This window comes from Populus trichocarpa, chromosome 6 (assembly GCF_000002775.5).
Source record: "Populus trichocarpa isolate Nisqually-1 chromosome 6, P.trichocarpa_v4.1, whole genome shotgun sequence".
Taxonomy (NCBI): domain Eukaryota; kingdom Viridiplantae; phylum Streptophyta; class Magnoliopsida; order Malpighiales; family Salicaceae; genus Populus; species Populus trichocarpa.
The window spans coordinates 26,704,966-26,728,179 of NC_037290.2; the positions used below are offsets into that span (position 1 = coordinate 26,704,966).

Genomic DNA, 23,214 nt, shown 5'->3' on the forward strand with positions numbered 1-23,214 from the left:
CTTAAAGAAATAAAATACCATTAATAGATTTTGGTTACTGATATGTTTGATGGAACATCCAAAAGCCTTTAAAATAAATCCAAATTCAATATGAAAACAGCATTGTGTTCTTCATTCACTTCCCTGGCAGATCAAACGAGGCAAAAACAAACTGCATGCATTACTTCAGAAAATTGACAAAATGTTTGAGTTCCTCTGACACTACAGCTCTCTCCAATTATCTACCGAGTAAGATAATTCTTTCTATACAGAGACAGAAATATTTTCAGTGTCAACAAAGTTACTTTGCATTTACAACATGATAAAAGAGCCTCTTGACAAAAAGGAAAAACGGCAGAATCCTTCTTGCTGGCCCGGTATATTGTAGTCTTGATCGAAATAAAATTATAATTCTATTGTAAGGAATGAACCATGTTACATCAAAGCTTTGATCATCGGTCAGATAAGATTGAGTCGCTCCAGGAAAGTATGAGATCTCGGATAACAGTTGGAATGTCTGCGAGTCAGAAGCATAAGATCATTGTTCATATAATTCAGTAAGCAATGGTACATTTAAGATTCCAGGAAACTTTACCTCTCACAACTTCCCTAGTCACCGAGGGGATATCGATTTGGTCTTCAACCAGTCTATATACGTCAACAAGCTATAGAAGATGAACTCATTTCAGTATTCAGATAAGGTATGGACTATACCAGAAGAAGAAGAAAAAGGTGCCATTTCTATATTTGGATGATGGCAAGCTTAGCAATCAGTGGCTCGAATTTGCTTACCTCTTCAATGTGAAGTTTCGAGTCTTCTGTCATAGCCAAAAGCAGCTGCCTCCGAATTCCTTCATCGGTAAAGAAGAGACGTGCTCCATCTTTAATGGTATTTGTCAAGTCTAGCTTCTTTTCAATTTGCAAGCTTCTTGAATTTTGGCTGCGAAAACAAAATTGCAGACATGCGGATGTGTTATTGAAACAATAACCAGATTGTATCAAAATAATCAAGGTTGTCATGAAAAGATACAGACATGTCTTTTACTTGCAAGGCAGGGTTGCTGCTCATCTTGGCTACGTTTTCCTTTGCAAGAACAATAAGGTTTTCAAGCCGTTTCCACTGGAAAACACCACCTTTGAACAGAACCTGACACAGGGAAGCAGATCCTTCTTGAGGGATTACATTGTGAGAAACCATATGGTTGATGCAACTTGGACATGGCCAAAATTCAATAATACAAGGACACAATCAGTTGCAACACACTAGTGAACCTAGGAATTGACAATGAATCAAACCCCTGACATAAATTGTTTCACCCACATCTTCCCCACAGCCCATAATGACCACGCTGTCCAGTAAGGTGACCCTGTCCTTGCTGGCAGCAAAATTGGCATTGAGAATCCAGAATTTTAATTGGCTAGACCTAGTTTTGACATCTACATGTGTATGCTTCTCTGTTAAAGTTACCTGGTTGTTTAGCGATAAGGGATCCTCTCTTGGAGAAAGGACATTAAGAGATTAAGGCCATTTGGCCAATGAGGTGACACCAAGTGTTCTAGGATTGAGAACTAATGTATATATTTTACCTATTTTGGTCAGGGAAATTGGGGGCCCTTGAGTCCTTCCCTGACAAGAGCTTGACATCAGATAAGGACAATGACCCAGATATAGAAAGACACAATCAAGTGAAACACAACATTGAACCTCAGACTTGACAATGAATCAACCCCATGACATAAATTGTCCGCCCCGCATCCAATAATGACTCTAAGCTCTCAACTAAGGTGAACCTGAAGTTGCTGACAGCAAAATCAACATCAAGAATTGATAACCATAAGTGGCTCGCTAGTTTTGACAAATGCATGTGAACTCTTCTCTGTTAAATCCACCTGGTTGTTCAGAGATGAGAGGATTCACTCTCTAAGAAAGGACTTTCAGATATCAAGGCCATTTGTCCATGAGCTTGAAGCCAAGTGTTTCTGTGGTTTAGAACTGCATTTTATCTTTTTATCAGGGTCAGGGGAAAATTAGGGGCCCTTAAACCCTTCCCTGACAAAAACCTGACAGTAGGTGCTTTTAAAGGCAACAAAACCTGATCCACCACCCTTTTTAGATCTTAGCATCCCCATTTAACCACCTCATTTAGGATGAGGTGATGGGCATATTTAACAATCTACCCACATTATTCCCATCCCTAAGAGAGCGACATGTTCTGTTGTGCAAGCACTCCTGCTTGGATTTGTTGAATACTCTCTTCCATATTGCAACAATAATGGGCAATTGGTTATACATCCAACCAGGATATTCCACAAAGAAGTAAAATTATTTTTGTGGGTAAACATTCTTACAGTTATTGTAAAAAATAAAAAATTGACCTACCATCTGCAATTTAACAGCATGATATAAGCAATTGATGCACATTGTGTGGAAAAAGATTTCTAAACAAGAAGGATTGGAACTAACCTGTATGAGTCGTTCACGGAGTGCTGGATTGGGATCTGTAAGGAGGCGTTTTGCAATATATGGATAGGCAACCTAGTTACATTATACACAAACTTGGTCAAACAGGTTCTTTATTCTGTACAAATCTGACAAAACAAGCTGGTGGTTATGGATTAACTGCTTCAAGTTATCAGCCTGTGTATTGTTTTCTGTTTGAGCAATAAAATGTTTTGGATCAAACCATTTATTAGTTTATACCTAGAAAGTTATAACATATAAAGCATCAAGAAATTTAAAACCTGGCTCACCTCAAGAAATTTAAAATCTGGCTCCAAGGTAAGACAGATGCCCTCTTGAGTCAATAAAGAACGAATAACAAGGGAAAACCTCTCTGGTATACGAATGGGATAATTGTAAACCAATTGATTAAATTTCCCTGCAATGTTTACAGAACTATCTTAATCCAGATGCACTACAAAGTAAAGCATGCAAATGAAAACCAAACAAAAAAGTTTTGGTTTAAGCAATGTACTTAAATGTTCATACTATTGGCAAAAGTTCTATAGCAAACTCTCTGGTGATCTATGATTAAGTGTGATTCAAAGACACATGATTAATATAGATTGTGGGCATACAATTTACCTGTAACAGTTCTGAAATTAAAATCAGCAAGTCCTTTCCCAGCAGAATTCTGCCAAATAGCTTCCAAAGCTGGAATGATAGGAGCAACATCAGTGTCACTAGCTAGGAACCCAAGCCTGGTAAAGTCATTTGCCATCTCAGCATAGTCCTCGTTCACAGCATGAACAACAGCATCAATCAATATCTGCTTATTTTGCTGAAATATTGTACGCGGATTAGCAGGCAGGGTAACAAAACATATACACTCTGTGCAGATCAAATTAACTACAATTTTGCACTTGGTAAACTAGACTAGTCTGTATATAAATGCTTTGCCAAGCATTCCCTTCCCAGCCAATTCAATATAATTGTACTATTACCTTCAAAGAACAGAAAAATATATCAGTTTTTTTTTATATCATACCAAAAAATAAATGAGGCATTGTTTACTTGAATACTGTTGTTTCACTGTACACCTAGGAGACAAATATCCTACCTGACTAAGCACAGCAACATTCCCAAAGTCCACATAAGCAATGCGTCCATCTCGCATGGCAAAGATATTTCCAGGATGCGGATCTCCATGAAATAACCCAAACTCTAATAATTGCCGCAAAGCAGCACTCACCCCAACTGTTAAAAATCCATTTAAATCAATACCAGCATCCCTGATAGCCTGAGCATATGAAAAATACATTATTTCTTTCATCATGAAAAAACAGAAGAAAGAAGAGGCACATATTTTGATAGCCACCTGTGGGTTGGTGCATCGAATGCCATCTATCCATTCCATAACTAAAACACGTGAACCAGAAAGTTTTCTGTAAACCCGAGGAATTTTAACAGTAGGATCATCTTTGAAGTTTTCCAGGAAGTCTTCAATATTCCGAGCTTCCTGATTAGGACAAGAAACAGAAACATCAGTACACATATAAAACGTAAACTGTAAGAAATATTACTGTTTGAGGGGGGAGATCCATCAAAGTGGTTGGCATGAACATAGATATCACACAGCTGAAAGGCTGGGAGATGTCATGGACCAAGATACATTCTTGTCTATCTTTAAGAGCATACAACAAGATTGTTATGCAGACCAGAAGACAGTTTTGAAAGATACCAAGGTGTAATCAAGCTCCTCCAAAAGCTTCTCACCAAATTCATCTACTATCAGCTCAGCATTGCATCCCAATTTCTGTAAACTGATTCCATTTAGGAATGAAGCAAGAGTTCTAAAGAGAAAAAGATCCCGAAAGATTATAGGCTCTATTCGAGGTCTTTGCACCTGAAAAATAATGACTTTACATCATTGTTTGCAATAAATACACAAGAGAATTATGCCAGTACATGGACCACAGTCACCACACACAACCTTAATTGCAACATCCTCCCCAGTAGCTCGTAAGGTAGCTCGGTAAACTTGACCCAAGCTCGCAGCTGCTATTGTTTGTGGTGAAATCTTACTGAATACAGCTTCAAGCGGTTGCCCCAACTCCTCTTCTATAATATTGAAAGCAACCTATCAAAACATTCACTGGTTAAGCAAAAAACATGATCCAGACATGCCACATCAAACTAAAATCTAAGCAAAGTCTGCAGTTACCTGATTGGGGAAAGGAGGAACATCATCTTGGAGGATGCAGAGTTCATTCATATAATCCTCTCTAATGATATCAGGTCTACTAGCAAGAACCTGGAAAGCACAAAAACTATCCAGTCAACCCCAAAACCAAGACTGACACACATGTACTTGGCTAAACTTCACTACTCCCACCGCACCACACATCTTCCAATCACATTTCAGTATTTTCGGATCATGTGGGCCACACATGGGATCCACAAACGCTGATATCATAACGAAAATTTGCCAAGAAACAAGCATTTAGATTTGAATAAACAAACACCTCAAAATCCAAATTCTTACAAATGCAGAAATTACTACATAGACTCAATCCAAGTAGACTAGACTAATTAAATTGGTTGGCCTGTTATAAAACTAGTCGGGGAAATGGACCCCACCATTACAATTCCTTGATTCAACATAAACCAAAGTCTATAAAAACTACTCAAATTTTTGCTACGCCAATACATTTTTAGCTTCAATTTCTAGAAAATTCACGAATTCAGTCTTAAATTCATCAAAAATCGCATCTAAACTCTTCATAGAGGACATAATTGATAAACAAAATTAGCAAATTCAGATAACAAACCTGTCCAGCTTTGATGAAAGAAGGTCCTAAATCACACAACAAATTCCTAAGCTGCCGAGCACGATACGGAACCACCTCCTCATCTCTTCCAACCAAAAAATCATACGCCAGATTAGACCAATACAGTCCCAAATTCCACACTATCTCCACTCCTCTCAACATCAACGACGATATTGCCCCTCTCGATTCCAGCACTTTACTCCTCACCTAACCAAAATTAAATCAAAATAAGAAAAAAATAAATTATTATTTATTATTTGACGATGAAGAAGAAGAAGAAATCGTACTGTTTCGGGAGAGTACTTGCGAAACGGCACGCAAACGCCGCGTTCGATGTCGAGTTGATCCATGGCGCTGCTGCTGCCCCTGTCAGTTGTTTTTACTGTTACGTTTCTCCTGGTTGTTGTTGAAGCGGAGCCGTTTTTGGTGGTTTCGACATTGGAAGAAGCAGCAGCAGCGCGAATTGGAGATGATCGGAAGTTGCTTCTTTGGAGGATAATCCAAGAGCGAGGTTTTGGATTTTGAGAGGAAAGGGAAGGGGTTATTGTGTAATTTGGATAGTAAATCAAGTCCATATTTGCTGTTGAGTTTCAGAGAAGGAGAGGGAAAAAACGGTTATTTTAGTGAAGAGAAGAGAGCTAGCTAAAGTCATGCTATGGAGATGGTTTGGTAAGGGGTAACCACATAAGCTGGAAATGGATGGATAAAATTTTGGGAAACTTCAAGTTAGTCCTTATTATATTATTCAAGTAATGGTTTCATGTCAAAAAATAACTTTTTATCGATTCGGGACCGTTTCTATGATATCACGAAATTAATCACTCAATCTCTAAAACGAGAGTCATTAAGAGCTCCTCCTTTGATATGGATACTTGTAATGTTTCCAAATTACAACTTTAATTATGCAAGAAATAAAATATATAGCCTTTTTATTTTATAAAAAAACTAAAAGCATTCTTCTTTTTTTAATTACGTATATTTAATTAATTTCTATATTGACATTTGATTTTAGCCATACTTTTTTTTGGCTGCATGGAACATGCAAATTTAACAGACATGGATACGAGGATCCAATTGAGATGTGTCGGAATGTTATTCTATTAAGGACCCAAATGATAAAGATATATCTTATGATATGAAATTGGGAGATGTGAAAGGGCTAATTTTTAGAGGGAAACGCAAGCGGTTGGAGGCTTGTGAGAGATGCGGCTGGGGGCGGGGCTCTGCCACGTGGATTTGTTTGTTTGCTTGCCCTTTCCTTTTCAGAAATCCACTGGTGGGAGAGTTTGAGAAACCTGAAATTAGTCCCTAATATTTTTCAATCCCTAATTTCATCCCAAAATAACATTTTTCATAAATCAAGTCTTTTATTACCATCGAGTTTTTTTTTATGGAAAAGATTGTACATTACGTATAAATTATTAATGGACATGCCAATCAATAAATCTATGAAATGCAAACGATTTTACTTAATAAAATGTTTTTATGTTTTTGGATAAAATTGAAAATTAAGCAATGTATATGGACTGATTTGAAGTTTTCCATAATTTTCAGAGGGGGCAGTGATGGTGTAGCGTAATGAATTCTGGCATGGATATGTACATCCAGGGTGACATGAAAAATGACTTAGGTTAATTAATTTGAGTTCAATTGCTTTACCGAATTGATACAATATCTTATCCAACTAAAAACCCAGCACTAAACACTTGAGGGCATAGCTGCTGTGGTCAATCGTGTGACTTGTTCCGCCCCCGTCCCGGGTTCGACTTTCTATGTGCACGTCTGTCACCCCCGCGGTGCCTTACCTGCTCCTGGGCTTGCAGGATGTCCAGTGAGCCGTGGGGAATAGTCGTGGTGCGCGTAAGCTGACCCGAACACTGCACGTAAATCAAAAAAAAAAAAAAAAACCAGCACTAATCGATTACAAGGAAATTTGGATGGATGTTATTTGTTGAGTGGTCCAGGTGGAGGCTTCTTGTACAGGTGGATGGGTTTGATTAATATAGGAACCTTTTTTCGTTGTCCTACGTGTCACTTTCGGGAGAGAGTTTGGCAACGGAAAATGTTTGGAGTAATTTGATGACCCACTAGGCCTTGAACCTCATCTCCTTGAAGTCTTGAACTTGAAGCCTGAAGTTATCTTATTGTTATAGTTATTGTTTTTTTCAGAGATGTAGCTTAATGGTGTTGAGATATTTCCTGGACGCTTGTCAAGTCCCTCCGGAAGTCCATGCCATTCTGATACCCCATGCCCATTAGGAACTCTAGACGTCTTCTTTTAAACATTCATGACATTGACATTAGTTAATTATGTTGTTCCACGCCAAACTATTTTGAGCTATTAGGAGATCAACAGATAAAAAAAACTAAGAAAAAACTTTTTCAAGGTGAAACAAGTTATGAAAAATCATATTCAGGTGAAAGAGGTCAGTGTGTTATGGCATGGGTCTCTTTGTTTCTATAAAAACAATTAGCATGAATGACTTTTCAAGAAAAATCATTTTCCTAGTAGAAATAAAAGCTCGAGGAAAAACCATAAAAGACCAACCCATGGGCGTTTGGTGTTTCCTAGTGATCTACTACTCCCCTTAATCAAAATGGGACTATCTATTCAAAGTTAACAAGGAAATTAAGACAAACACTTATCACCTTCAAGACATATTCCTTCTAAAAAATCTCCTTCATGTTTGGCACCCATATCACCTCAAAATGCATTATCCTTCGTGGAAATGAGTTTATTTTTTAAATAAAAATATTACCTCTGACATTCTATTTATAAATTTCCAGTGAGGCTCTCGGGCCTTACAAAATCTCCAAGGATTGATCTTAGATCTCCCGCCTCTCCAGTGTAGTCTTGGATCGACATGGATTTTTAATGGGGCTCTTGAGCGTCACAAAATCTTCAGGTATTGATCTCGGATCTCTTGTCTCTCTAATGCAGTCGTGGATTAACACGACTCTCTAGTGGGGCTCTCGGGCCTTCTGCAATCTCTAAGATTGATCTCGAATATCGCACCTCTTTGGTGCAGTTTTGGACTACAAAGATTCACTAATGAGGCTCCTAGGCCTCACACTATCTCTATGAATGATCCCAGATCTCCCACTCTCATGTAAGTGGAGGGCTGTCGTGCTCCAAGCCATCGTTGGAAAGGTTACATACCTCCCTCTTCTAATACAACCACTTTCACTCTTCAATGAGATCTTTTTCTAGTTGTGGACTCTTCAGCCACACCCTTGTCAAGGAGGCCACATGCCTCCCACTATAGTGTAATCTCTATTTGGTAGGGGCTTTCAAGCCCCACACCATCGACTAAGAGGCCACGAGCCTCTCTCCTTCTCTAATACGATCTCATATAAGTATAGAGCTTCAAAACCTCACGCTATCGCAAGGAATGACCCTCGTGGGGTTACCTTTAACCTATTAAATTTGTTTTTAAGTATAAGCTCACATTCTTAATGCTCACTTGGCCATTTAAAATGTTTTCTAAGTATGACTTTCTCCTCCTCGTTTTTTAGCCTCTTATAATATTTTATAAATATAGGCTCACCCTTCATGAGTTATCCTAGCCTTTTCAATTTTTTTTCAAGTATAAGATCACCCTTATTTGGTTCCCTCATCTACTTAAAAATTTTTCTAAGTACAAGCTTTTCTTTAATGGGATTCTTTTACCTCATAGAAAAAAATTCTAAGTATAAGTTCATCCATGGCTCCCTATAAAAATCCTTCAAACACGATGCACGCCCCTGCATATAGGCTCTCCAGTAAATTACCTCGGAGTTTCTCCCCCTCTTCTCATACGAAGAGATTTCAACAAACTCATGGTACTTGTTATTTTTACAAGTTTTTGCGTATTAATATCATAAAGATTTGAGGGGCTACTAATAAATCTAAATTTAACGCGAAAAAAAAATCCAAAGGCTCAAATATTAAAAAAAAACACAAGCCAGGCAACGTGCATGAATCCACCTGCCCACAGGCTTCACCTCCAAGTTAAGCCCATAACATTGGGCTCAACAAGCCCACCAATAATGGTTCAAACAATGTTTGGTTCTAACGTTCCAAGCGTTGGGTATTCCCAGCACTTGAAGGCGTACACCCAGCACCAAGCTCCCTATTATCCCCATGGGCTGAAGCATGCGCCCATACCTATTTTTCATCCCTAATAGGCTTAGACAACTCGCTTGAGCTCAACATTTTCTTGATAATTTTTTTAGGACCCTACGCAAGTCTCTCGGTAACTTTCAAAACCCCATGCAAGTTCCTATATATTTTATACTAATTCAATATGTATTATTTTAAGTGGAATACAACTTAAAATATTACATTGATTTATAGGAGTAAAATGACTATCCAGCCCCTTATCTTCATATAAAAAAAAACTCATAGGCTATAAATACCCCATTATATTTTCTCTCTTTATGAAGTTATTGACCTAAACATCTAAGAGCTCTCACTTCCATTAAATGAGACCTCTTACAAGTACAAGTTACGTGTCACTCTGATTTACCAAGCACCAATTACTAGCTACGTGATTTACCAGTTATCAGTCGCTTGAGCTTTCCACATCAGGCTACCGAATATCTTGGCTAAAAATATAGATGAGATTACTATAACTAAATGATTAGCCTATTATTCAACTATATAAATCTTGATCTAAAGACCTTGGATTTTCTTATGTCATCACCTACATTTTCCACCGTTGCAAACATGATGCTAAAGTTCAAACAACTATGCCAATCCAAAAAAAAAATCAGATATTTCATCTTCTATCAATATATATTTCAACTATAAATTTGATTTTAAGTAGTACACTACTATTATCATTTAATCTTAACACTTTATAATACTAGCAATATAGATTAAGTTATATCAAAGTTAATACAAACTATTGTAATCAAATTACCCATCAAGACAAACATATATTATTCACTTAAAAAACTTCTACTAAATTCTTATTTGGTTGAATCCAAAATTGAAGACATGAAGAATTAATTAACTCGTTTCATTTTAACTTAAAAGATAATAAGTTAACCATGCTAATTAGTGTGTGTATATATATTGAAATGGATATGAATAGATTTTCTTTTGTGATTAAAATGTTTTTGTTTTATTTTTAAAAAACAAGACCACATGTATATCTTTATAAGGGGAAGGGGGACATGTTGTTTATTCAAATGATTTAAGCATGTTTGAGAGTGTGGTTGTGATTGCTTTTCACTCGGAAATGCATCAAAATAATATTTTTTTTATTTTTTAAAAATTATTTTTGAAATCAGCACATCAAACTGATCTGAAAACACTAAAAAAATTATTAATTTGAAGCAAAGAAAAAAATAAATTTTTTTTAATTTTTTTAAAAAATATTTTTAAAACACAAAAACAAACAATGTCTAAACATTAAAAAAAAAAAAAAAAAAACTACCACGGGTCAAGAAAATAAATATTTTCAATTACTATCATTTTTTCATAACAAAAGTATGAAATTAAATGCAAAACTGAATTATAAATGTCAAATCCTCAACATTAAAAATTTGTCTTTAAAAAAATAAAAAGCTATTTTAATAAAAATAGTTGATTCGATAACCCCCCAATCACTTTCTTTGATTAATCCTCGGACCGATAACTATGAACTCCCATCCCCCAAACGAAACCAGCTGGTGTCGTTTCCCCCGCGCGGGAAAAGGAAAACTAAAACCACAATGGCGGGAATCCGTTATCTAATGAGTTAAAAAGTTACCCTCCTCTCCCTCTGTCTTGCATTCGCTAAAAATTGACTCATTCTTCCAAAAAATTTCCATTTCTAGGGTTTCAAAAGAACGAAAAAATGTTTTCAAGCAGCCAATTCGACGCCACCTCCGCCTTCTCCGGCGGCGGATTCATGCCTTCTCAATCCACTCAGCTCACCGATTCCACACCTTCTCCCGCTAAAGCAAGCCTTCTCTCACTCTCTCTCTCTGTGTGTTTTGTTTTGTTTTGTTAATTTCGCTCCTTTTAATAATTGTTTCCCATTTTTCCATTCCGTCAACGAAAATTAAACAAAAAGCAACTTATTTATCAGTGTTAGGTTTTTATAATTATATTTCCCGTGAAAGTGTGGGAAAATTAAGTGAATCAATTGAGAAAGTGGAGTGAAAAGATCCGTGTTTTTGTCGATCTTCGCGGTTTTGTAGTTTTACTTGCTGTTTGGTTGCTGAGAAAGTGTAGGAAAATTAAAGCACGTAACTGAAAAACTCTGTTGAGTATAATTTGAATTTGAGTGTTGGAAATGAAAAAAATTGTGTTTTTTTTTTGTTAGTCTCAGGGTTATGGATTTTATGTTGGTTGTTTGTTTGTTGTCAAAAATGGTGGGATGAGAAAGTAAGTAACTATCAATTATTGCCAAATGTCTAAGTTAGACTGTGATTTTTTTTTCTTTTCATAATATTGTATAATTGTCAAAATTTTGTCCTGACAATTCCATTCCTTTTTTTTTTTGTAAAAATTTCTTTGTTTGGGAATAGAGTCGCAATTCGTTGGGTGTGGTTCCAGTTACGGTGAAGCAGATAAGCCAAGCTTCTCAATCTGGTGATGAGAAGTCAAGTTTTGTGATCAACGGTGTGGATGTTACCAATGTAATCACTCTCAATTCTTGTTATATAAATATGGTTCTGTGGGTCTAAGCCTTAAATTTCTTTATCCATTTGGTTTCTCTTTAACCATTTTCTTCCATTTCTTCGCCTTTTTGGTGTAGGTTACGGTTGTTGGAATGGTGTTTAATAAAGCTGAAAAGTCGACTGATGTTAGTTTTGTCATAGATGATGGAACAGGCCGTATTGGTTGTAGAAGATGGTAATTATGTGTTTGCATGTGAAATTTCTGTGTTCATATGTAAAGAAATTGCTTGCCTTTAATCTTTTAAATTTCCATGCCTTGTTGTGTACCAAAAATCAAATAATCAAACAAAAGTGTTGATTATATTCAAAATTGGAGTTTTTCATTTGTTGTGAAGAGTAGTTTTGACGTATGCTCAACACTTCTAATAGGGTGACCGAGAATTTTGACAAATTGGAAATGGAGGCAGTACAGTAAGTTTCCAGTCTCTTATACATGTCTCTTACCAAGCATCTAGCATGAGAAAAATCTGGTGTCATGTTTTTTCTGATGTGAGATCTTTTAACATTTGTTTTTTTTCCCATGCGAATCATTTTTCTATAGAGATGGAATGTATGTTCGAGTTATTGGACACTTGAGAGTTTTTCAAGATGTCAAGCAGTTGGTTGCTTTCTCTGTCAGGTATTGACCATACCCTTTGGTGATCATTGTACTTGTCTCTCTGAAACTGTGCATTTCATTCAATTTTCAATTTCCACTAATGATGGCACTTGGAATTTGCGTTGACAAAGCAACTTGGAGTTGACGAGGAGAGCTTTTTAGCCACATTTAACCACTTATTAAGACATATTTTTCTTAAGAACCCTTCTTGTTGAGCGTGGCTTGGATGTGTTTTATAGTGGACATGATTGGTTTCTTGAATCAGTGTGCAAGCTTCATTATTTATAAATTCACTGCCATCTTATTGATCTTTTTATTATTGCAGGCCCGTGACAAACTTTGATGAGATTACTTTTCATTTTATAGATTGCATACATTCCCATTTGCAGAATTCCAAATTGCAGGTATTGATCTTGGAGCGGATGAATTATGCACTATCAATTTCTGAAATGATTTGAGAGCATATTGTGTTTTCTGTTGGTTGGTTGTGTGAATTTTTTTCAACTGAATTTGCAGGGTGGAGCTTCAACTCAGCTTCATATGGTAGAATCATCAATGAACACTCCTGTGCGGAATGGTCAGACATTCACATCAAACCTGGTATGGGACTGCTTCAAAAAAACGTTTTTCAATGTCCTGCTTTCCAAATGTGTTTGGCATAACATTCTAGCTTCCTTTTCCCAGATGTCCAAGCAATTTGATGTTGATGGGCTAAAGGATTGTGATCAATTGGTCCTTGATCGTCTGCAACAGTCTTCAAGCATGTGAGTTGAACATTTAAACTCTTTACTCCATGCAGCTTCTTTCTCCTTGAAATCTCATGTTGTCTGTGGTTGCCTTTCCCTTTCTTAGTGCAACCGTAGTACCTTTGATTGCGTTTAATATATCAAGTTCTATATGGTTCTCATTCTCTTTTGCCCTCCAGCTGTAGACTGCTAATTTGGAATTCTTCCTTGTTTCATTGGAGTTCTATTTGTTTAAAACATCACTCTGCCCCATGTCATGGAGAGATGCTCTTTTTCTGTTTTAATCTGTTGCTACTGAACTTGTTTTTAGTTTTTTGAGCAGTCCATTAATTTTTTTCTTTTGGTTTCTTTTTTTCAAAAACACTTGCAGTTTGTCCTGACTGCTATGGACAATTAAGTTTTGCAGCGTTGCTTGGAATAGTTAGCCATGTTTTGCAAACACTATTCTTCTGACTGCTATTAAATTTTAATCTGCTAATACTGAACTTACATTTAGTTCCTTTACGAATGTTGAGAACTGTTCTTGGTTGCAGTGGACAGGAAAAAGGGATGCACATGGATGAACTTTGCCAACAGCTGAAACTTCCCATGGAGAAGATCAAGTAACCTCTCTCTATCTCCCCTTCTCACCCTACATTATCAAGTAATTCCTTTTATCGACCTTTTCTTTTGTCTTGGCCAGGGAATCTATTAGATCACTTGAAGATGAAGGTTTAATATACTCTACAATTGACGAGTTTCACTACAAAGCAACCTGATGAAGTTCACAGTATTTTGGAATGCTACCCAGTCTACAATGCTGTTGCGAGTTATTTTGTTCCTTTTGAATATTAACAGAACAGCCTGTAGATATTTATTTGTTTCTATGTTAACATCTTAAGTGCAGGGATCTGGACATGTGTGTTATCGCTAAATCATATATAGAATTTCACAACATTTTGATGTTTTGTTTAGATTCCTAAATAACGTGCTGCTTAGAACTCTAAAAGAACAAAGATTATGGTCTGATTGATTTTTTAAAGCAAAGAAAGTTCTAGTTGAGTGCCAGTCGAATCAAAGGATTGATTTGGAGTTTTCGATACCTGGAGTGTTTGGGACAGTTTGGAATTTATTTTACTTGAGTAAAGCGCATCGAAATCTCTTTTGATCATATAGTTGGGGGGGGGGGGGGGGGGTCCATATTCACTACTACTAGGCATTTTGCTTCTTTTGATTTGTTTCAGTGAACAGATAATGAAGCAACCTATGCATGGCGAAGCCCCCATGAAAAAGAGAAGCCATGATTTATAGCTTTGGTGGCCTATCCATTAACTAAAGGCATTAGCGTACTAAACATCTTAATATTATCCTAAACGTAATTGAAATCTTATGTTAACAAGTTATTAATTATGGCTGGATATAATAGCAATGTACGTTTTGAAAGATTGTGGCTTCCCTACATGAAACATCTTGATTCAAATATTTGAACCTAGAAAATGATTAAACTTCATTAACCAACCCTTTAAAGCTCATATGCCATTAATATGTAGCTATTGAACTTGTTTCTAGCTACAGCTTTATGATTTCTGAGCAGTCCACGAAATGACGAGTAGCCCTGAACTCCAAAAGAACAAATGAAGGTTCCTGTAATGATTGTTTTTTTAAAGCAAAGAAAGGAACTCGTAACCAATGAAGAGATTGATTTGGAGTTTTTGATACTTTGAGTGTTTTGGGATAGTTTAGAATTTCCTTTACCTATGAATAAAGCACCAAGAAGAAGTCTTTACATTCACTACTACTAGCTAGGGGCATACCCTCCATTAAATGCACTTGCTTCTTCTGATTGGTTTCAGTGACCGATACTGTAGGATCCCAAGTACGCATAAGCCCTTGAAAAAGGGAAGGCATCTTCCATTATTGCTTCCACATAACTGAAAATCTCCATTTAACAAGTTAATTTGGCCCTCATCTTTCCTTCATGAGTACTGTATATATAGCTATAACCCTGGATTGATGTCATTTTTTGAATAAAGTGTGAGGAGCAAAGCAATAGAAGCAGTACTACCAGTTGAGGGATTTGGAGATCGAGAGAGTGCATGCAGGCCTTCTTATAGCTTTAGTCTTATCTTTACGTAAATGAAAGCATCAGCATCTCCTTGGGAAGTAATCGTTTTTTCATTACGTAAGGCATATATACCCATTACTAAAGACATTCGCATCGTAAATCTCATTTTGAAAGGTAAAACAAAATTGAAATCTCATGTCAAAAAATAATTTGGCTTTGCTACTTGAAACATCCCTTGGATTTGTCTTTCCCTTTTTAGCAAGGCTAAGTCATACGAAGTCTATTGGTGTGATATTTAAAATGAAGCAAGGAATAGAGATTGATTTTTAAAAGCAAAGAAAAGAAATACCTGCTTGTTGAGTGCAGATTGGTTAAAGGATTTCGAGATCATGAGAGTACTTGCAGAATCTCTAATAGCTTTGAGTGTTTCGGAGATTTTCGAGTCTTATTATCTCTATAAATGAAGCCCGGAAACCTGTGGTTTTCCGCACGCTCTTCACAGCAACATAAACATTCTTCTAGCATTCAAACAGATCATCACCGCTCAAACCAAGAAACACCTCAACCACCACCCAGTCACACCTTTTCTTCTAATTTTTTTCCCTTTCTTTTTTTGTGTTTCCCTCCTCCATCCACTCCTTTTTGAACTTGCAAAGAAAAAATGGCTGAAGGTGTGCTCTTCAATATTGCGGAGGAAATAATAAAGACATTAGGTTCCCTAACTGCTCAGGAGGTTGCACTATGGTGGGGGCTCAAAGATCAATTGCGGAAGCTCAAAGACACAGTTACCAGGATTAAGGCTGTGATTCAAGACGCTGAGGAGCAGGCACAAAAACAGAACCATCAAATCGAAGTCTGGCTCAAGAAGCTGCGGGAAGCTGTATATGATGCAGAGGATTTGCTGGACGATTTCTCAACGCAAGTTCTGCGGAAACAGTTGATGTCTGGGAAAAGAGTATCGACGGAGGTACGCCTTTTTTTCTCAAGATCAAACCAATTTGTGTATGGTTTACGGATGGGTCATAGAGTTAAAGCACTTCGAGAGAGACTAGATGACATTGAAATTGACAGTAAAAAATTCAACTTTGATGTTCGTGGTGAGGAGAGAGCTTCTTTGACCACTGTCAGGGAGCAAACTACCTCATCTGAACCTGAAAAAATAGTTGGGAGAGAGAGTGACAAAGAGGCAGTTAAAAGTTTTCTGATGAATTCCAACTATGAACATAATGTTTCTGTCATCTCCGTAGTTGGAATGGGAGGGTTGGGGAAGACCACACTAGCTCAACATGTTTACAATGATGAGCAAGTTAAGGCGCACTTTGGTGTGAGACTCTGGGTAAGTGTCTCAGGCAGCTTAGATGTTAGAGAGATTATCAAAGGGGCTGTAGGTACTAGAGATTTTGATGATCAGTTAGAGAGTCTGAAAAAAGAGTTGGAAGAGAAAATAGGAAAAAAGAAGTATCTTCTTGTATTAGATGATGTGTGGGATGGTGATGATGGTAAGGATGATGGTGAAAATTGGGATAGGTTGAAGGAGTTGTTACCATCTGATGCAGTAGGAAGTAGGATAGTGGTAACTACACGTTCTCATGTAATTGCCAAATTCACAAGCACAATAGAACCACATGTTTTAAAAGGTCTGTCTGTAGATGAGTCATGGGAACTGTTTAGAAGAAAGGCATTTCCTCAAGGCCAGGAGTCGGGTCATGTAGATGAGAGAATTAGAAAAGAGATTGTAGAGAGGTGTTGTGGAGTTCCTTTGGTCATAAAGGCAATTGCGAGGTTAATGTCTTTGAAAGATAGAGCCCAGTGGTTGCCCTTTATCCAACAAGAACTTCCAAATAGGGTCAAAGATGATAACATCATAGATACCCTTAAGTTAAGCTACGATCCTCTTCCATCATATATGAAGCATTGCTTTGCATACTGTAGCTTATTCCCAAAAGGTCATAGGATTGATGTGAAGTTATTGATTCGACTTTGGATTGCACAAGGGTTTGTTAGCTCTTCAAATTCAGGTGGTAGGTGTCTTGATATTGTTGGTCTTAGTTGCTTTGAGCATTTACTGTGGAGGTCATTCTTTCACGAAGTGGAGAAGGATGGTTTAGGTAACATAGAAAGTTGCAAAATGCATGATTTTATGCATGATCTTGCAACCCATGTCGCTGGTTTTCAGAGCATCAAAGTGGAGCGTGGAGGAAATAGGATTAGTGAATTGACTCGGTACGTGTCATTTGACATGGAATTGGATTTGTCCCAACAAATTCCAATTCTTTTGCCTTGTGCAAAAAGTCTAAGAACATTTATATTATTTCAAGGCGGCAAATGGGATGAGGGGTCATGGAAGTCTATTTGTCGAGACTTTAGGCTTTTACGTGTGCTTGTTTTGAGTCATTTGGGAATGAAGGAAGTGCCACCTCTCATTGAAAATATCAAGCATCTGAAATATCTTGATCTTTCTAATAATGAGATGAAGGCGCTTCCTAATTCTGTCACTAGTCTGGTAAATTTGCAAGTGCTCAAGCTCAATGGTTGTGATAACCTTAAAGCACTACCAAGAGATATTAGTAAGCTGATCAATCTGAGGCATCTTGATGTTGGTTGCACTCTTGATGAAGATTTATGTGAAAATTTAGAGTATATGCCTCGTGGGATTGAAAAATTAACTAGTCTACAAACGTTGTCATGTTTTGTGGCTGCTAAAAATAGGAGTTCTAAATCCAAGAAGGTTGGTGGATTGGATGAGTTGAGTGAATTAAATGAATTGAGAGGGAGGCTAGAAATAAGAGTAAAGGGATATAAGAGCAGTTCTTGTATATCAGAATTTAAAGGAGCAAAATTGATAGAGAAAAAATATCTTCAGTCGTTGACCATATGGTGGGACATACAGGAAGATCTTATTTCAGATATTTTATTGTATGATAAAATGTTGGAAAGCCTCGAGCCAAACTTGAGTCTTCAAGAGTTGAAAGTGAGAGGCTATAAAGGCATCAGGTTTCCACATTGGCTTTCAGAACTCTCAAATCTTGTAAGCATTCATCTAATATTCTGTCCAAGACTTAAGCATATCCCTCCCTTAGATAAAATCCCTTCTCTTAGAGAAATGTTGATTATGCATTTGAATAATTTGGAGTACATGGATAGCGAGGGGGATGGAGGAAGAGGAGTTTCAGGATTTTTCCCATCTTTAAAGAAACTTAGCATCTATAATTGTCCTAATCTGAAGGGATGGTGGAAGAAGAGTAGAGATGAGAAGAGTGATGATAATGATGAGTCATTAAAAGAAATGCTATGTTTTCCATGTCTTTCTTCCTTGAGCATTGTTGATTGTCCAAACTTGACTTCAATACCGTTTTTTCAAACTCTCTCAATTCTCTTTTTGTTGAGAGCTAGTTCAATACCATTACAGCAGACAATGGAGATGACATCACCAGTCTCTTCTTCTTCTTCTTCCCGTCCTCTCTCCAAATTGAAGAAACTATATATTTATTTCATTGATGATATGGAATCTCTTCCAGAAGTAGGGCTGCAAAATCTCTCTTCTCTTCAACAACTATCGATTAGGGGATGCTCAAGATTGAAGTCTCTGCCACTGCCTGATCAGGGGATGCCTTCTCTTCAGAAATTAAATATCATCAGTTGCAAAAAATTAGAGTATCTATCTCAATCTGGATCGCAAAGGATACCCTACCTTACCTCTTTACAAGAATTAGAAATATCTTACTGTAGTGGAGAGTTGAGAGTGATAGAATATCGAGGCACGAGGTTTCCAAGTTGGCTTTCACATCTCTCAAATCTGGTAAGGGTTCATCTACGACATTGTAGAAGACTTGAGCATCTCCCTCCCTTACATGGAATCCCTTCTCTTGAAGAATTGTCAATCGCATATATGGATAGTTTGGAGTACATAGATAGTGAGAGGGTTGGAGGAAAAGGAGTGTCGATGTTTTTCCCATCTTTAAGGAAACTTCGTATCTTTAGTTGTGGTAGACTGAAGGGATGGAGGAAGAAGAGTAGAGATGAGATGGATGATGATAGTGATGAGTCAGCAAAAGAAGGGTTGATAATGCTCTGTTTTCCACGTCTTTCTTCCTTGAGCATTGTTGATTGTCCAAAGCTGACTTCAATGCCGTTGTTTCCAACTCTCGATGAAGATCTTTATTTGTGGAGGACTAGTTCAATGCCATTACAGCAGACAATGGAGATGACATCACCAGTCTCTTCTTCTTCTTCTTCATCTATCCGTCCTCTCTCCAAATTGAAGAATCTAGAAATTTATATCATTGATGATATGGAATCTCTTCCGAAAGTAGGGCTGCAAAATCTCTCTTCTCTTCAACAGCTATTTATCTATGGATGCGAAAGATTGAAGTCTCTGCCACTGCCTGATAAGGGGATGCCTTCTCTTCAGAAATTACTTATCAGGCATTGCAGAGGATTGAAGTCGCTATCTGAATCTGAATCTCAAGGGAGGATACCCTTCCTTCCCTCTTTGCAAGAATTACTACTAAATGGCTGCAGTGAAGAGCTGAGCGGAAGAACAAGAGGATGGGGAAAGGAGAGCGTGGAGGAGTGGCCTATCATTAAACACATTCCATATATTTTTATCGAGGACGGCTACATTCAAAAGGAGGGTCGCTATGTAAAGGGTAGCTTACATAAAGGTATTTAACCTCTCCCTTCCTTCGTTAACTCTCTCTCTCTCTCTCTATTTATTTTGTTACCCACAAATCTCATCTTTTCATATTTGACGGTTAGAGCATTTTCACCGTACGGATATTATTTAGCCAAGCATTTTCATCTTTATTCTTAAATACAAAGGTTTTTAACCTCTCCCTTCCTTCCTTAATTTAATTTCTTTTATTATTACTCCATACTCTCTCTCTCTCTCTCTGTATTTATTTAATTTATTATCCACAAATCTCATATGATAAAATTATTATTGTTTTTCTTTGAATATTCGCAACATTTTTCAATTAACTGGGAAAGGGGTTCAGCTCCCCCTCAACAAAATGACAAATTACCCAAAATTTCTCAATTAAATGATAGTAACTACAAAAAGGAAAGTCTCCTCCAATCACCTAATCTATCCTCAAAAATTTGATTTTTTTTTTAAGAACAGAACTCGAAAACAAAAAAAACTGAAGGCACAATGATGGTGTTGGAGCTACCAAGAGAATAACATTGTTTTCATGTAATACCATTTTCTGATTGATACTTTGCATTTATGGTGTTTTCCAGGCCATTAGCAAGCTTCTATGAGATTACTATCTTATCGTTTTACAGATGGTGATGCATTCCCACTTTCTGAATTCCAAGGCACAGGTATATATTGTTCTTAAAGCTGGCTAAGTAAGTGCTACTGCTAAAACATCTTTATATCATACAAGACAGATAAAGTATGATGCATGCGTTTAATATTCTAATTTTTTTTCGCAGTTCTCTGAGCAATTTAGTGTTGATGGATAGAGGGACAGTGCAAGGAAATGGCCCTTGACCGTCTGTCTACAACAGCCTTCAAGCAAGCATGTGAGTTTTATTTACTTTTAAGATTTTTCAATTGCCCCCAAGTGTTTTCCATCTCTTTCGAATGCATTTGGTCTGTTTTCACATACTCAGTCCATTTGTCCTTGACCTTTCTACTGGTGTGCCATCCATTCTCAACTTTGAGAAATATGCCGGCATTCCGTAATCTCTTTCGTTATTTTTAATCATCTGTTTGTTGATTTTGGAGTTGGTATGTATTCACAGGGTGCAGTTCCAGTAACATTGAAGCAGATAAGCTGAGCTTCAGATTCCGGGGATGTGTTAGGAATTTCACAACCTCCATATTAGGAATAGATAATCTGTACATATTGACTTTCCTATTGTAATGCCTAACTTGTAGGGAGATAACCTATAATGTAGTAATTGATTCCTAACTTGTAGGAATGTCTGGAATCCTGCTAGTATAAGTACATGATGAGATCAATAATATATTCATTCCAGCAAACTCAATCTCTTCTTCAGTGTTTCATGGTATAGAGCTGGACTAAGATCCTAATTTATCATCACACCCTAATCTCTCGTGTAACATCTCTCCTTTTCAGCAACCATGGCCGATATCGAAATACCACCAACACCTTCTGTTCCTGGCAAGAAAATTGCCGACCCTGACACCAAAAAAACAGAGACTTCTATGGATTTTTCAGAGGCAAGCCTCTCAAATCCCTATTTCACTCATCATTCAGATCATCCAGATTTGATTTTGATTTCAAAACCCTTGAATGGAGACAATTATTCTACTTGGAAAAGGGCAATGACTCTCACCTTAAACTCCAAGAACAAACTATGTTTTGTCAATGGTTCAATCAAAGCCCATTCAGAAAAAAAATAATCATGAAGACTATGTAGCCTGGTCTCGGTGCAATGATATGGTTCACTCCTGGATCGTCAATACTCTTAGTCCAGAAATTTCAGACAGTATGATCTATTACTCTGCTGCTCATGAAGTTTGGGAAGACCTTTGTGAGAGATTCTTTCAAAGCAATGCAACTCGCATCTTTGAAATTCAGCGAGATATCGCTTGTCTTCAACAAGAGCAACTCTCTGTCTCTACCTATTACACAAGATTGAAGGGTGTATAGGATGAACTAGTTTTCTATAACGATATAATACATGGAGCTCAACAAGATCAACAAAAATTGATGCAATTTCTGATGGGATTACATGATTCTTACAGTGCTATTTGCGGAAAAATCCTCCTGATGAATCCCCTTATTTCAGTTCGCCAAGCATATTCCTCCATCTTACAAGAAGAAAGACAACGTATCCTAAGCTCAACGCACACAACAAGTGATTCTTGTGGTAGCGCCACCATGGTGGTTCGAAACAGCAGTAGTACACCCACTAGAAATTTTAGTGGAGGATCGGCAAGATCCAAACGGTTTGACCACTCATATGGGTTGCAGGATCTCCAATCAAAAGAAAAGTCGCTGGAAAATTTTAACAGAGGACACAGATTTCACCAAGACAGGTGTTGTCCTGGCTCTGACGGAGGACACCCCTATTGTTCATAGTGTGGAGAAGCGGGCCATTGGGTCCAAACTTGTTTTGAGTTGCATGGATACCCAGCAGGTCACCCAAAGGTAAAATATGGGTCAGGCCAAGATGTTTTAGCAACAATAACAAGCCTGAGGCCAATCATGTGTCCAAAGACTTCTCTAAAAAAAAAGATGGACAACCAATTGTTGGGATTTCATAGGCTCAATTAAAATAGCTCTTATCACTTTTTGATAATAAATTTTTATTTTTTTTTTTAATATTTTTAAAACACAAAAATAAACAGTAAAAATAAAAAATATGAAGAGAGCTTAAAAAAAATAGAAAGAAAAAAAAAAACTAGCCCTCCGCCATCTTTTTCCCCTACGTACCGTCACTAAAGGAATCAGGTCACCTAAACAAAACCTGCCTGAAGTAGCCAGCCACCGGTCTCCAGTCAGGACCAAGGAACCCATCTTAGCAACATCAACGCCGCATTGAAACAGCAACAGTGATCCCTCAAAAAAGGGATATATCGACGGTAATATATATCAGGTTTTGTTCTTAAACCTGATCCCATTTTATAAAGAGTTCCATAGATAGTCTTGTTTAGCTTGCGTAGGTCCTCAGTACAGGAAGCATGCATGATCATCTTAGAAAAATCATGAGTGTAGAGAGACTCCATATATATAGCGTATTTATTTATTTAGTTGTTTCGCTAAGATCATGCACAGACTTGAGTTTTCTTTTGCTAAATAACAAACAATGAGATAAAAACACGTGATTGGGGTATTAATTTAACCAAAGAAATTTAGAGGAAGGTGTGGGGACATAACCTTATTAATTAGCAACGTGGTTTTTGCCCATGTTTAAGGTCAATGAACTCATAGCGAGCCACTGCC

The 23,214-nt window shown here is 37.2% G+C and overlaps 3 protein-coding genes and 1 long non-coding RNA gene across 6 annotated transcripts; 2 read left to right on the top strand and 2 right to left on the bottom strand.

Moving 5' to 3' along the window:
• Positions 1 to 138: 138 nt before the first annotated feature.
• On the bottom strand, positions 139 to 5,909 carry LOC18100763 (protein ACTIVITY OF BC1 COMPLEX KINASE 1, chloroplastic). Of its 2 annotated transcripts, none has more exons than XM_006382110.3 (14): positions 5,538 to 5,909; positions 5,251 to 5,457; positions 4,644 to 4,733; positions 4,413 to 4,559; positions 4,161 to 4,325; positions 3,798 to 3,938; positions 3,540 to 3,719; positions 3,065 to 3,260; positions 2,731 to 2,858; positions 2,444 to 2,515; positions 1,014 to 1,126; positions 772 to 919; positions 575 to 644; positions 139 to 496 (listed from the first exon to the last, which is right to left on the bottom strand). In XM_006382110.3, exons 1-14 carry the CDS (start codon positions 5,823 to 5,825, stop codon positions 432 to 434), a joined length of 2,010 nt encoding a protein of 669 aa, XP_006382172.1. In that variant the 5' UTR covers positions 5,826 to 5,909; the 3' UTR covers positions 139 to 431. The 2 variants fall into 2 exon arrangements, with proteins under 2 accessions (XP_006382172.1, XP_052309977.1); XM_052454017.1 differs by having other exon boundaries at positions 5,554 to 5,684.
• Positions 5,910 to 10,858: 4,949 nt separating this feature from the next.
• Positions 10,859 to 14,195, top strand: LOC18100764 (replication protein A 32 kDa subunit A). The gene is made up of 10 exons (XM_024603342.2): positions 10,859 to 11,180; positions 11,752 to 11,862; positions 11,982 to 12,079; positions 12,274 to 12,315; positions 12,446 to 12,523; positions 12,828 to 12,906; positions 13,019 to 13,102; positions 13,187 to 13,266; positions 13,782 to 13,850; positions 13,931 to 14,195. The coding sequence occupies exons 1-10, from the start codon at positions 11,076 to 11,078 to the stop codon at positions 14,004 to 14,006; spliced, it is 822 nt and encodes a 273-aa protein (XP_024459110.1). The 5' UTR covers positions 10,859 to 11,075; the 3' UTR covers positions 14,007 to 14,195.
• A 1,542-nt stretch (positions 14,196 to 15,737) lies between these two features.
• Positions 15,738 to 21,284, top strand: LOC18100765 (disease resistance protein RGA2). Of its 2 annotated transcripts, none has more exons than XM_024602788.2 (4): positions 15,738 to 19,956; positions 20,534 to 20,644; positions 20,732 to 20,821; positions 21,044 to 21,284. In XM_024602788.2, exons 1-2 carry the CDS (start codon positions 15,954 to 15,956, stop codon positions 20,539 to 20,541), a joined length of 4,011 nt encoding a protein of 1,336 aa, XP_024458556.1. In that variant the 5' UTR covers positions 15,738 to 15,953; the 3' UTR covers positions 20,542 to 20,644; positions 20,732 to 20,821; positions 21,044 to 21,284. The 2 variants fall into 2 exon arrangements, with proteins under 2 accessions (XP_024458556.1, XP_024458555.1); XM_024602787.2 differs by having other exon boundaries at positions 20,534 to 20,617.
• Positions 21,255 to 22,499, bottom strand: LOC112327861 (uncharacterized). Its single transcript, XR_002982276.2, has 2 exons — positions 22,012 to 22,499; positions 21,255 to 21,890 (listed from the first exon to the last, which is right to left on the bottom strand). It is a non-coding gene; the product is annotated as an uncharacterized LOC112327861 (long non-coding RNA).
• Positions 22,500 to 23,214: the final 715 nt, after the last annotated feature.

Coding starts and splice junctions, on each gene's coding strand:
- LOC18100764 (XM_024603342.2), top strand. CDS start 11,076: ATGTTTTCAAGCAGCCAATTCGACGCCACCTCCGCCTTCTCCGGCGGC. Junction 11,181..11,751: donor CCACACCTTCTCCCGCTAAA/GCAAGCCTTCTC, acceptor GTTTGGGAATAG/AGTCGCAATTCGTTGGGTGT. Junction 13,851..13,930: donor CTTCCCATGGAGAAGATCAA/GTAACCTCTCTC, acceptor TGTCTTGGCCAG/GGAATCTATTAGATCACTTG.
- LOC18100763 (XM_006382110.3), bottom strand. CDS start 5,825: ATGGACTTGATTTACTATCCAAATTACACAATAACCCCTTCCCTTTCC. Junction 4,734..5,250: donor CTTTCATCAAAGCTGGACAG/GTTTGTTATCTG, acceptor TGTGCTTTCCAG/GTTCTTGCTAGTAGACCTGA. Junction 1,127..2,443: donor TCCGTGAACGACTCATACAG/GTTAGTTCCAAT, acceptor TCCCTGTGTCAG/GTTCTGTTCAAAGGTGGTGT.
- LOC18100765 (XM_024602788.2), top strand. CDS start 15,954: ATGGCTGAAGGTGTGCTCTTCAATATTGCGGAGGAAATAATAAAGACA.